We start from the raw sequence: 12,801 nt of genomic DNA on the forward strand, positions 1-12,801 counted from the left end.
TCCGCCGCTCACATGAAAGCAGACCAGCCTCTCGTCTTTAGCGTAAATAAAAAGAACATTTTTGCTACTCACCAAAACAAAGGCGGGTTGTGTCATTAGAAAGCCTACTTTCCTTAGTGGGAGCACTCTGAGCCCCCCACCACACGTATAAACGGTACTTTTTGGCCAGAAAGGGATTTATTTTGGAGGAAAAATATTCTCTATGAGGCAATTCTCTGGGCAATATCGGGAGAAGGCGCAGTTGAGTAACTAAAAGTATTTTTTTCCCGGTGGAAACAAAATCCCCTTTTGGCCAAAAAGTACCGTTTATACGTGTGGTGGGGGGCACAGAGTGCTCCCACTAAGGAAAGTAGGCTTTGTAATGACACAACCCACCTTTGTTTTGGTGAGTAGCAAAAACGTTATTTTTATTTACGCTAAAGACGAGAGGCTGGTCTGCATTCATGCGAGCGGCGGAAGTCGAGAGTAACATAGCTCTAAATGCAACGCATTAGAGCTAAAGGCACCGCACACTCCAGATTGGATGAAGGTCTTTTGGTGCATGAGACTCAATAATGTCATTGAAATGGATAACTAGCCAGCACACAATACGTGTCCTTTACAATTTAGGCATTTAGCAGACACTCTTAATCCAGAGCGATTTACAGTAAGCAAGAACAGCACATGGTAATACATCAAATACATAGAAATAGTCATCAAGGATCACAAGCAAGCTAAGAACCTAATATCTGTAAAATGAAACTATATACAGTATACACTATAGAGTGCTATGTCTACATAAAATGCTTTTAAAAAGCCTTTGCATAGGCTTGTAAGGTCGTCAAGGCTAGTGCAAGTGCTGGCAAGAGTCTGAAGTGGTGAGTTTTCAGACTACAGCGGAATATTGGGAGTGAGTCAGCTCTGATAATGACTGCAATGGGAAGTTCATTCCATAGTATGCACAAGCAACGGACGTGTTTTCGTCTGTTGCTTGTCCATGAGTGTGCTGGGCTGGCTAGTAGCTACTTCTTCATTTCGAGTCCACACACAGATGTTTTATCTGGTACGTGTAACGTGTGTGTATGTGTATGTGTATGTGTATGTGTGTGTGTGTGTGTGTGTGTGTGTGTGTGTGTGTGTGTGTATTTGACAGGATCCAACAAATCAACAATTCAGAGAAAAGATGAAGGAGTTCATGCAGAAATTTGACAAGAACAAAGATGGCCGTATTGAAATGTCAGAGGTACAGCCTGGAGCCCAACCCTTTGTTGTGTTATTTCTGTTTTGTTCGGATTCTGATTTCATTTAAAATGTTCATCCTGGAAATAACTATTAAAAAGGACTAGACCTGTACGTGCCCGTCGGCTACTGGCCTACTTGAGAACGATGCAACTTGGGAACCTAATAATACCCGTTGTCAACTTGTCATATAGCACCCGTTTTAACTGTCTGTCTGTGTCCCAAATGGAGATCTCTGTATCTGCCTGTGTGTGAAGAGGGCAAACTGCACTGACTGTGAAAAGTGGACTAGTTAAGTAGGCTAATCAATTGTCAGGTGTGGGGTTGCCATGGCAATCAATTGACCGAGGCAGAGGCTGGAAATTGCACAGGTGAGGGGATTTAGGCTGATTAGGCCCACTGGCAGAGCCTGAGCAGAGCCTTTTGTGGTACTTAAGGGCACTTAAGTCTTAAGTGCCCTAAACAAACATTAAAAATCCCATAGACTTGGCTGCCATATGACGTAATCCTCAAAGGTCATGTATTGGAGGAGCTGGAGCCCCTCAAAAATAACCTGTGTTCCAATGGATCTAATGTAGTTATTATTTAGTCAGAGGCTCTGGTTAATCCTTTTCATTGGTTTATATCCTATAGATCCTTAAAATTGGCTAAAGGGAGAGATCGCCTTAATATGACACGTCATGAACTTGTAGATTGGCTATATTTATTAAAATAAATAGATTTTTAATTGAAACCGGGTGTTGCGATCTTGTAGATCGGCTATTTTCAGCATGCAACCGAGTGTAAAATCAGCCATTACGATGCCATCAAGGCCAACAAAATACATTTTACACAAAAGAAATTCAGATGACTAAAATACGACTAAAACTAAATCGCAATTTGCTGTCAAAATCAACACTATTCCACGGTCGAGGCCCTCTCTCAGTTATGTCGATCTGATCTGCCCATTTGAGGATTTGTAGAGAAACTGTTCTGTCTACTGTACGTCTTCTCTCTCCTCCCCTATGAACTCCATCGTGTTGTTTCATGCCACTCTCCTCCTACTCCCTCTCTCTCCCTATCCTAGTTGGCCCAGATTCTTCCAACTGAAGAGAATTTCCTGCTTTGCTTCAGAGAGTTTGTCGGTTCCAGTACTGAGTTCATGGCGGTGAGTGAGTGAGTGTGTGAGTGTGAGTGTGAGTGTGAGTGTGAGTGTGAGTGTGTGTGTGTGTGTGTGTGTGTGTGTGTGTGAGAGAGATTCTTGATTAACTCATTTAGATGACTAGCCTGTCTGTCACACATCCTCCGGCTTCACAACTAATTCCACAAATCTATATTACATGCTTTCATTCTATATTTTTCACTGCTACAGTGGGGTGATATTACAAATTTGCTGATTAGCACCATTTGAATAGTCAAGAAAACACGAGAGACCTTTAGTCGACTCTAAAGGTCCCATCGTATAATATTATGGCAGATATAATAATAATAATGGATTTTATTTATAATCCACTTTACATTCCTCAGAATCTCAAAGTGCTACAGTAGACAAAAGCATAAAATAACATCACACAAGTAAAAACACACAATTAAGCATCAAGGAAAACAAAACAGTTTTGAACATGAGGGCATGGGTCAGGGAATAAAATCAGTGGATTTAGAAGAAAGCCTTGTTAAAAAGGTAGGTCTTTAGTCCTCTCTCGAAGGAGTCAATTGACTGTGGCACTCTCAAGTGTGCGGGGAGGGTATTCCACAGTTCAGGGGCAACTGTCACCCATGGTGCGCAGGTTTGTCGTAACGGGGTTGAGGCAGTATGTGTTTGAGGAGCGGAGGGTGCGGGTCAAGGGTTTCAGGGAGACAAATTCCTTGAGGTAGGGGGGGCATTTCCGTGGATGCATTGATGGGTAAGCAGGGATATCTTGTATTGTGTCCGGAATGCGACGGGGAGCCAGTGGAGTGAGCGGAGGATGGGTGTGATGTGCTCTTGTTTGCGCACTCTTATCAGGATCCTAGTGGCGCTGTTTTGGACATACTGGAGCTTTTGAAGGTTCTTGCTAGGGATCCTGATCCGGAGACGAAGGCGTGTTTCTCTGAGTCAGCTAGTGTGAGTGTTGGGTGTTTTGATTGTGTGGTGAGGATTGTGATGTGTTGGTTTTGAGGTATAGTCGTGTGTCATCAGCATAGCAGTGGAATGATATTCCGTGTCTGCTGATGATACGGCCGAGGGGTAGTAGGTAGAGTGTGAAAAGGGTGGGGCCAGTGTCAGCCGCCATCAGGAGGTCGTTTGTGACCCTAACCAGGGTGGTTTCCGTGCTGTGGGCGGAACGAAAGCCAGATTTAAATTTTTCACCAAGGTTATTGAGGTTGAGATGATTTTGAAGCTGTGCAGCCACTACTTTCTCCAATATTTTGGAGAGGAAAGGGAGGTTTGAGAGGGGTCTGTAGTTTGCAAGGGTCCGGGTCCAGGGAGGGTTTTTTGAGGAGAGGAGTGAGAATGGCTGTCTTTAAAGTGGGAGGAATGTGGCCGGCCTGGAGGGAGTGATTGATGATGCTATAGTGATCAGGGGACTCATTGCATAGATGTTAGATTTGAGTAGGGGGGTGGGGAGGGGGTCCAGGGCACAGGTAGAGGGCTTCATCCCTCTGACAATGTCCTCGACCTCCAGCTGCGTGCATGGTGCTGATGAAACAGGACAGGGGGTGAGATGGCAGTTGGGACAAGTGGAGTGATGGGGCTGGAAAGGAGGGAGCGGATGTTGTCTACTTTGGTTTTGAAGAAGTCGAGGTATAGGTGTCGCATTGTTCGACTGTGGTGTCGCTTGCGTTTGGAGGTTTGTGGTTTCAGGAAATGGTTAATGGTGGAAAATAGTGTTTTGGAGTTGCCCGTGCTGTTGATGATGTTGGAGTAAAACTGTGACTGTGCCTCCCTGAGGTACCTTGAGTAGGCCTTCTGGTGTCGTGTGTATATTTTTGAGATTTTCTGAAGCTGATCTGACGCTTGGGCTTAGCATGGGAGCGGGGGAAGGGCAGCTCCATGTATATTATCCATCAAAAAACCATGAGGACTGCTGATGGATATATTACTTGTAATGAAGTGAGAGATGTCAACATTTACATATCCGTCTGTCCTCGCTTGGAGAGCAGGCTATGAAATGGCTGATAACGTTAAAAGGCTTTAAATAAGATAAATTGGTACTGACACTAGCAGGTCCGAGACATGCGATTTCATTTTAATGACACAAATCCTTCTATTCCTAATGGAAGGCCCACAGCGGTGGGAGCCGGCGATGGATACTGAAGGGCCGCATAATTGGAAACCATTACTTCTTAAACATATCACTAGAAGATGAGAGGATGATCGCTATAGGCCACACATATCCGCCGCACTGGAACTATACTACCAGAACCAATTAGAGAGCAATTAGGAGGGGGAAGAAGAGCTGCCACATGCTTCTCATGTCACGTCACGTCAGGCAATAATTAGATGAAGGCTGGGGAGACCGTGCTGGGACGGGGGAAACGGGAGCTAGGTGTATGAAGCCAAAAGGTCCGAGAACAGCCCGGTGTGGAGAGAATGGAAGAAGGAAGAAGCAGAAGAACAGCTAATCAGTCTTCCGTGCAGCGAGGAAGAGGTTCTTAAAGGGTTAGAAGAACGAGGAAGGAAGCAGAACCTTCTATTTCCAGAGTCATGTATAATGGATGTAGCTGGGCTGTAGCTCCTCTCTGCCGAGCCCAGAGGAGAAGAGGAAAGTGGGAGGAGGAGGAGGAGGAGGAGGGGAAAAGGTGGAGAGGCCATCTATCTTTGATAAAGAGCCTTTCTTTAGACAGGGACAGCTGCTAGATTAAAACATTCATTAAATGTCTTTCTCCTTCCCCCACTTCCGTCGTCCTCCCTCGCTCTTTGGCTCTCTGGGTTGTGGCTTTCTCCGAACGGTGCATGCGGGAGAATAGGATCGTGTAATGAAAACCATTTGACTGCGAGTCATGGTGATCCTGTTCTTCCTAAAGTGCTCCTTCTCTCCTCCTCTGAGAAAGAAAGTCTAACTATTGGCACTGTTCATCAGTCTGGGTTGGTTGCATGGGATCGAAAACAAGGGAGGTTGTAACTCACTCTGGCGAAGACCTTCTCCTAAATGGCTAAGATGTAAATGTAAGAGGATTAATTAATTAAGGAATGGATTCTGCCTGCCCAATTGTTGGGTGTGTGTATGTGTGTGTGTGTGAGTGTGAGTGTGAGTGTGAGTGTGAGTGTGAGCGTGTGCGTGTGCGTGTGCGTGTGCGTGCGTGCGTGCGTGCGTGCGTGCGTGCGTGCGTGCGGACTACGGGAATGAATTCTTCCAATTTGTTCACAATAAAGTTTACTCACTCTCTGTCTCATCATTTATTGGGCTGTTCTTTCTTAGGCATGGCGGCGATACGATACAGATCGCAGTGGCTACATTGAAGCAAATGAACTGAAGGTACGTTTCATCCTCTGGATGTTCTCTCTATGCTGTGATACACAACGACAAACGACACAAAACCTACCTCAAACCCTAACCTAACCATAACCGCAAGCACGGGAGCAGCGCAAAGACTGGCTTCGTGTGTCCCTATGTGTCTATGTGTGTCTGTCTGTTTGGGGTATGAACAGCTGCAATACAGCTGGGTGACCTACAGTGGCACTGTTGGCACTGTGGCCCATTCACACTGAGCATAACTACAGTATAACAGTACAGTACAGTAACTATCACGATAAAAGTATAGTTGCACCGCTCAGTTCACACAGGTGTGACTGAATGGTTTCACCCAGAGATTCATACTTTCTATGTATTTGCTTATTTTCTGGGTGAGAATGAATATTGTACCTATATGTAGACTTCTTCAGGCCTTTTTTCATATATAAAAATCACACTCATGTGAAGTTGAGTGGCACCGTTTTCTTCTTTTTGAGGGGCGCAGGTTTAATGTTTGTCTTTAGTTCAATGTTTGTTTTGTAAACGCCATTGACAATGAAGGGAAAATTGACGTCATAATGTGCCTCATTACGTTATATCGTCTCTAAATTGTTAATGGTGTTTAATGTTTGTGTTGGCACCGTTTGTTTTACATCACCATTACCTCACCTAATCGTTAGACTTTAGACTTTAGACCGAGTTAGACTTTAATATATTAGCGGTTAGCGCCCCTCACTTCACACGGGTGTGATTATTTTTAACGATTTACTTCATAAGTGCTCCTAACAAACATTAAAAATCCCATAGACTTGGCAGCCATATGACATAATCTTCAAAAGCCTTTTAAAAAAGAATGATGTTTCTGACATTTCACATATTTCTTGGCCCATTGATATAACGTAATATATCAGGGAAAAGATTCTGCTTAAACCATTCTGGGCGGGAACCCCTTTTGGTGTTAGCATTATGCTATGCTTTAGCTATTGAAAAATAGCAGATCTACAAGCTCGTAGCGCGCCACCGAGTGGCGCGCTACGAGCTTGTAGGTCTGCTATTTTTGAAAAATCGAAGAACGACTGACATAGAAACATAGCTTTTTCAGAAAACTGTTAGGATTTAGAAGGCATTTGTAGAATCGTTCCCAGGTAAAAATGGCTTAAACCTTGCTCCAGCCGAGGGACAAATATATCCCTGGCCATGCTTGAGCTGCCTCGGGAGGTGGTGAGGGACCCTGCCGTGTGAAACAAGAGAAATCCATTAAACCTCCAATTCCCATGGAGAAGAACTCTGAGGAGTGCGATTCCGTACTTGCTATTCTATATTCGAGGTCACTTTGGCTACAGTAGATGTGAAACATATTACATTCAGCCTGTCAACACTTTGGATGAAATCTCTTTTCAAATGTACAGGTTTAATAATTCCCATCTGGTGTTGCGCTTATTTCTGTCCCCAATGTGCAGGGCTTCCTGTCAGATCTGCTGGAGAAAGCCAACAGACACTACGATGACCAGAAGCTCGCCGAGTATACGAAGACCATTGTAAAGATCAATCAATCTCTCTCTCTCTCTCTCTCTAAAGAACACTGCAGTGACAAACCACAAGAGTGAACCCATATTACACGTATATGTGTACATACTACATACCCATATTACATATTCATAGTACGATAGACATAAGTAGAGATGAAGAATGCCAGCACTCGTATGTCCTTTTACATGATTTTATTTACCTCTGAGACGCGTTTCGGCCTGTATGGCCTTCCTCAGCGTTTGTGACAAGATAACAGGAAGTGTGGTATTTATGCATGGGTATGAGATACAATCAACAGTAATTGAACACAGGTGTCAATCGTTATCATCTTACACAGTATCAATAAGAAGTCTCTATTTATGGTACCAAGACAGGATAAATATCATGTAAGCGCAAATAGAATAAATAGTAACATAAGAATAGTACGATATACATAAATGCTGCATTTGTGGGCTGGAGAGGGCAGTTGTTTTACAGACGGGTAAAACGGCAGGGGCTGAAGCCCCCATTTGATGTCTATGTGTGCACGTCCCTGGTGGCAAAGCACAGTCAGTCCTAGGAGAAGAGGTAGCGTCTAGTGTCCATCTGGCAGAAAGGAACACACAGGCCTATTACGCCAGTGGCTGCAGCGCTGCATAGCTGACTGATCAGGGCTCGCCATGTCCTGCAGGTCGTACTGTTTACAGCCCAGATGTGCCAACATCTGCCGCTTCCTAAAAGACACAAAGCCTGACCTCATTTGCTGAAACAAGATAGAGCATTCTATTGTTTCATCATTGCGAGATTTTGACATTTTCTTGTGTCAGTGCAGTTTTGTGATTGCTTATTGCTTACCGTATAGCAAGCTATTCTTAGTAGGCCTACGTTTGAATTCAATTTAATTTAATTTAATGGAATTTATTAGTCAGTTAAAATGTACATTTCATAACTTTTTTTTATCAACTCATTCCACAGCTCAGGATGTTTGATACGAATGGAGACGGAAAACTGGGCTTATCAGAGATGGCGAGGTAATGTACAATGTCATCATTGCTATTTATTCAGCACCCAAAAGTACTTTAACCCATTTTGGGCGGGAACCCCTTTTGGTGTTTTAAACATTACGTTATAATTTAGCTATTGAAAAATAGCAGATCTACAAGCTCATAGCGCGCCACCGAGTGGCGCGCTACGAGCTTGTAGGTCTGCTATTTTTGAAAATATCATTAAAATGTGGCGCAAATCATTGAATATATATTTCAGAGCGAACATTTTGAACTAAAATATTGGCTTCTGGGGGGTCCCTGGAACTACATATTTTGAGATGGGGGTCCGTGGCCCAATAGAGAAAATTCTGGGGGTCCTTGACATGAAAAAGGTTGAGCACCAATGACATAGGTTTTTCAGAAAAAAATTAGGATTTAGAAACCTTTTTTTTAATCGACCTCAGTCCAAAATGGGTTAAATCATGTTTGATTCCCAGCAGTGATGACTATGGATTGGTTAGCTGTACAAACAAAGATAATAGGCAGTGTATGTGGGATTGAACCCAGTAAAGAATCATGGCATTTTGCTGAACTATAGCGCCCCCTGTTGGTTTGTTCGTGGGTACCTATTCAGCAGGAAGGGGGTCCGGGGAGGTCTGGGGGGGGGGGATATCATGAACCTTTGTGTGTGTTACTCTCCCAGTGAAACTCCAGTCCAATATGAGTCCAACTCGCATGTTTATCAGAGTGAGTGAGTTGCATGGTTTTACACACCCTCCGCAAGCCAACATTGGAGACTATCAGCAACTGGGACATTGATGTCAGAATCAGCTTTATTGTCTCACAGTTTAAAAGAAAAGAGGGTGAAATTAATAGTGTCGTTTTTCCAAGAAAGAAGAGAGACAAGGAGATCAAAGCAGGAGGAAAATAAAGTTTGGGCAAAGCTTTTACCACAAAAGTAAAAGTAAAGGGGTTCTACCTCACATCAGATATTGAAGCCTTTGCTACAAAACGTACAACTAGACTTTTACCACAAAAAGGTTTCTTACAAGGTAAAAAAACAAGTCGTGTGGTATTTAAGTCTGGAGATGGCTGTGTATGGATCTTGTTTCCCGGGGGGCGGGTTCAAACATTTTTTCTTTGACGCAATTGGTCAGAGCTACTGTCAGTCAAAGGTCTCAAGCATTGAACGTCACTGTACCAAAGCCCGCCCATATTGCATACCGTGTCCCGATTGGCCACACCAGTTCTCTGGTGTAGGAAATGGGCGTACAATTGAGCCTCTCCAGACCGTAATCCGCCGGCAGGCAATTTATTTTTGCCAACGGCTGATTCGGTCTGGCTTATTAGCCAGGCTACGTGAGCATAGCAGCCGCTGTGTACTGCAGTGCAGTGTGCACTATATACTTAATAATGGGATGCGTCAACCGCATAATCTACATATGGAAAAGACTGACACTGATATAATCAGTTTATTCAGTTAGGTCCCTGACAGAGACGAAATTGGGGGGTGTATGTAGCCTGGTAAAACCACTCCCCCTGCTGGACAACATTTGCATTCTGCCAGCAGGGAGAGTCTGGGAACTCTCAGGCAGAGATGATGTACTCCGGTCCAATTCTGGCCGGAGCGATATGCGGCTGTATGAGGCCACTAGAGGCGGGATCAACGCGAGACTTATGACATATTGAAGCGCTGCCACAGCGCAAATGTAAACACAACCTAACAAGACTACAACTCGAAATTATTATGGAGATAATCAAATGTTTGTCCCGCTGCTTCCGGGTTCATCGTTTCTGCTTGAGAGATCCCAGATGCAGGCAGGAGGAGGGAACTGGTGAACTCAATACTGCCGCAATCTGGCGGAGTCAGGTTACGGGGGATGAGTGAGAAAAAACAAAAAATATATTTGCCGTCAATGTTCGTTCAACATTTATCATTCTGCATATAACATGACAAACATGTAGACATTATAAATCTTTTTACTGTTATTGTATGTAACTGATGAAGACTTCCATTCCCACAGGCTTCTCCCCGTTCAGGAGAACTTCTTACTCAAGTTCCAGGTAAGGTAGTGTAAAATATACTAGTGCTCATTCAATCAAATGTATACTGTAAACCAAAATAACAACAGTAAATGAGGAGGAACACGTTTAAAACAAGATACTCTTGTCTCATTTATTGTAATGCAATTCTTAATTTGGAGTTTTAACCCATTTTGGGCGGGAACCCCTTTTGGTGTTAGCATTATGTTATGCTTTAGCTATTGAAAAATAGCAGATCTACAAGCTCGTAGCGCGCCACCGAGTGGCGCGCTACGAGCTTGTAGGTCTGCTATTTTTGAAAAATCGAAGAACCACTGACATAGAAACATAGCTTTTTCAGAAAACTGTCAGGATGTAGAAGACATTTTTAGAATCTGATCTCAGGTCAAATTCTGCAGTATGCACATTTCACAACCTCCGAGTGAAACTGGAACATTTTTGTTGTTATAGGGCGTCAAGCTGACCACTGAGCAGTTCAACGCCATCTTCACATTCTATGACAAGGTAATGACCCCACCACTACTACTGGCTAATATAGGATTTCCCTGAATTACTTCACTTTCCAGCCACTCTGGTGGATGCATGTTGCTTGCATCCGATTTGCCAAAGGCAATCGTGAGTAGTGCTGCGCGATTAATCGAGAAAAGATTGCGATCTAGATTCAGCCACATATGCGATCTCAATTCTAAATTTGAGCAAGAATCGTGCAGCACTAGTTGGACGTCCAATTAATTTTATAATACTTTTTAGTGTTGTCTGTTTAAAGCCACAGTAGTTGGCTCGAGGTGCCACATTTTGAATGTAGTAATGTTCAGCAACTACAGACTAAAGAAAATACAAATTTTCATGAAAAAAGAAAATCGTGTGAGAATCGTGATCTCAATTCACGTGGAGGAAAATTCACATTCAAATTTGAGCAAGAATCGTGCAGCACTAATCGTGAGCACATAAATTGCATGAGTTTGGGTCATAAGGTCACAAGTCATACTATACCTTACGTACATCCTTTCCTCTATCCTATCATTGTATTACTTTAATTACTTGCGCTGTCAGTGGAACTTTCGAGATGGCTTGGAATAAACACTTGTTTTGTGCACTGCAGTATGGAGGACATATGGTTGGAACTTGAGATTGCTGCAGGTAAACTTTGCTGGATGACTCAGCATTTGCCTTGTAGTTTTCCCTGCTCTAGTCAAAATCATGACTATGCAAAACGTCTTAATGGTCAATCCCCTGCGTTGCCTAGGTAAATGAGATGGAACGGGTGCACATGTCCCTTTAGAGTGGCAGGAACAACTGGTGCTGTCAACCACACTTTCAACTTCAGGCGATGCTTGGAATGAATGGCTTGGCTCGGTATAGACAAGCTAATGACAGCTGACTAAAGGAGAAATGCAGAGTACAATCAATGATTGTTTAATTTAGGAAGATAGTGGCTCGATTGGAGCCACTAGAGGCGACATGTTACACAAATCCTACAAATGGTCTCCTAAGTGGGCGCCGGGGTCAGACGGCAAATCTCACAAACATCCTATGGTAACTTGTGCTAGAACCCGCGAGAGTGTGTTGCTGAACTTTCTGGGACAGAGAAAGGTCGATAATAAAGTCGATTTTCTCCTGATTTGTCTCTCTGAAAAAAGCAATTTTAATATGAAAATCGTTGGAATAGTGTGTGGCTTGTGGTGGTCAGGTCCACTATTTAGTACAGTGACCTTGGAGCTGGTTCAGAAGCTGTGTTCACGTTCACTCTTCCATTGGTATATGAATAGACTTTACGCAGATAGGGGAAGTAAATCGGAGATGGCCTGTCTTGCAGCTATTTCCATCTTGGGTACAATGGAGGAGCACAGGAAGGTTTTTCTATTGATTATGTCAGCTTGATTCTGTGGACATGAAAGATTGATTTTAACTGGTTATTTTACAACGTTGAGACAGTTCTTGAGGAAAGTTACGTACATAGGACCACAATGGAAACAAGTCCCCAGGATTTTGTGGTGTTATCCTTTTAGCCTAAATATCTTACTGTACCTCCGTACTGTTGAATAAAGTATTCAATCAATCAATGAAAAAGAAAAAACGACCCAGTTGCATGTTACTTTATACCTGCACTCTTGCCAGCTCAGATATTGTTTTTCAATGCATGTATGTCGTGCTTTTATCTTTTATTTGTAAGAGAGACCATCGGTTGGACAGGACTACGTTAGTTAGTTAGTTAGTTAGTTAGTTAGTTAGTTTAATTTATTGTCCACGTCACGTGTGGAAATTTGTCTTCGGTCTCAACAGTAAAACACAAACAGTTACAACAACAGCAACAACACTTAACACAATTATTTTCTCATGGCAAAAAAGTGCAGGACAACAGTGGCAGATACATTTGATACTCGGGCATAAAACCCGAGTATTAGTAGTATTAGTTTAGTTCATTGTTCTGAATGTCGTGGACTAACTATCTTATCTCACTTGCTAAGAATGGCAGACATGTTCAATTATACAGTAGAGTTAGATGGGCCGCTATGTTTCATTCATAGCGGCGAGTGCGCCAACATTCATGAGGGTAATTAGATTCAGTGTTTTTGTTATGAGTCTAACCCCCTACAGCTGAAACACGGGCAACTGCTGTCGTTGGTACT

At 43.2% G+C, this 12,801-nt stretch overlaps 1 protein-coding gene across 1 annotated transcript in view; it reads left to right on the forward strand.

Annotated features, from left to right (window-relative positions):
• calb2a (calbindin 2a) overlaps positions 1-12,801 on the forward strand; it is a 28,413-nt gene that overhangs the window by 11,829 nt on the left and 3,783 nt on the right. The window contains exons 3-9 of the mRNA XM_079502110.1: positions 1,133-1,222; positions 2,285-2,365; positions 5,601-5,657; positions 7,094-7,171; positions 8,118-8,173; positions 10,153-10,192; positions 10,622-10,675. Of these exons, the coding sequence (XP_079358236.1) occupies positions 1,133-1,222; positions 2,285-2,365; positions 5,601-5,657; positions 7,094-7,171; positions 8,118-8,173; positions 10,153-10,192; positions 10,622-10,675 (456 nt within the window). The remainder of the gene's footprint in view (positions 1-1,132; positions 1,223-2,284; positions 2,366-5,600; positions 5,658-7,093; positions 7,172-8,117; positions 8,174-10,152; positions 10,193-10,621; positions 10,676-12,801) is intronic.

Source organism: Electrona antarctica (assembly GCF_951216825.1).
Source record: "Electrona antarctica genome assembly, chromosome: 5".
Classification (NCBI taxonomy): Eukaryota; Metazoa; Chordata; class Actinopteri; order Myctophiformes; family Myctophidae; genus Electrona; species Electrona antarctica.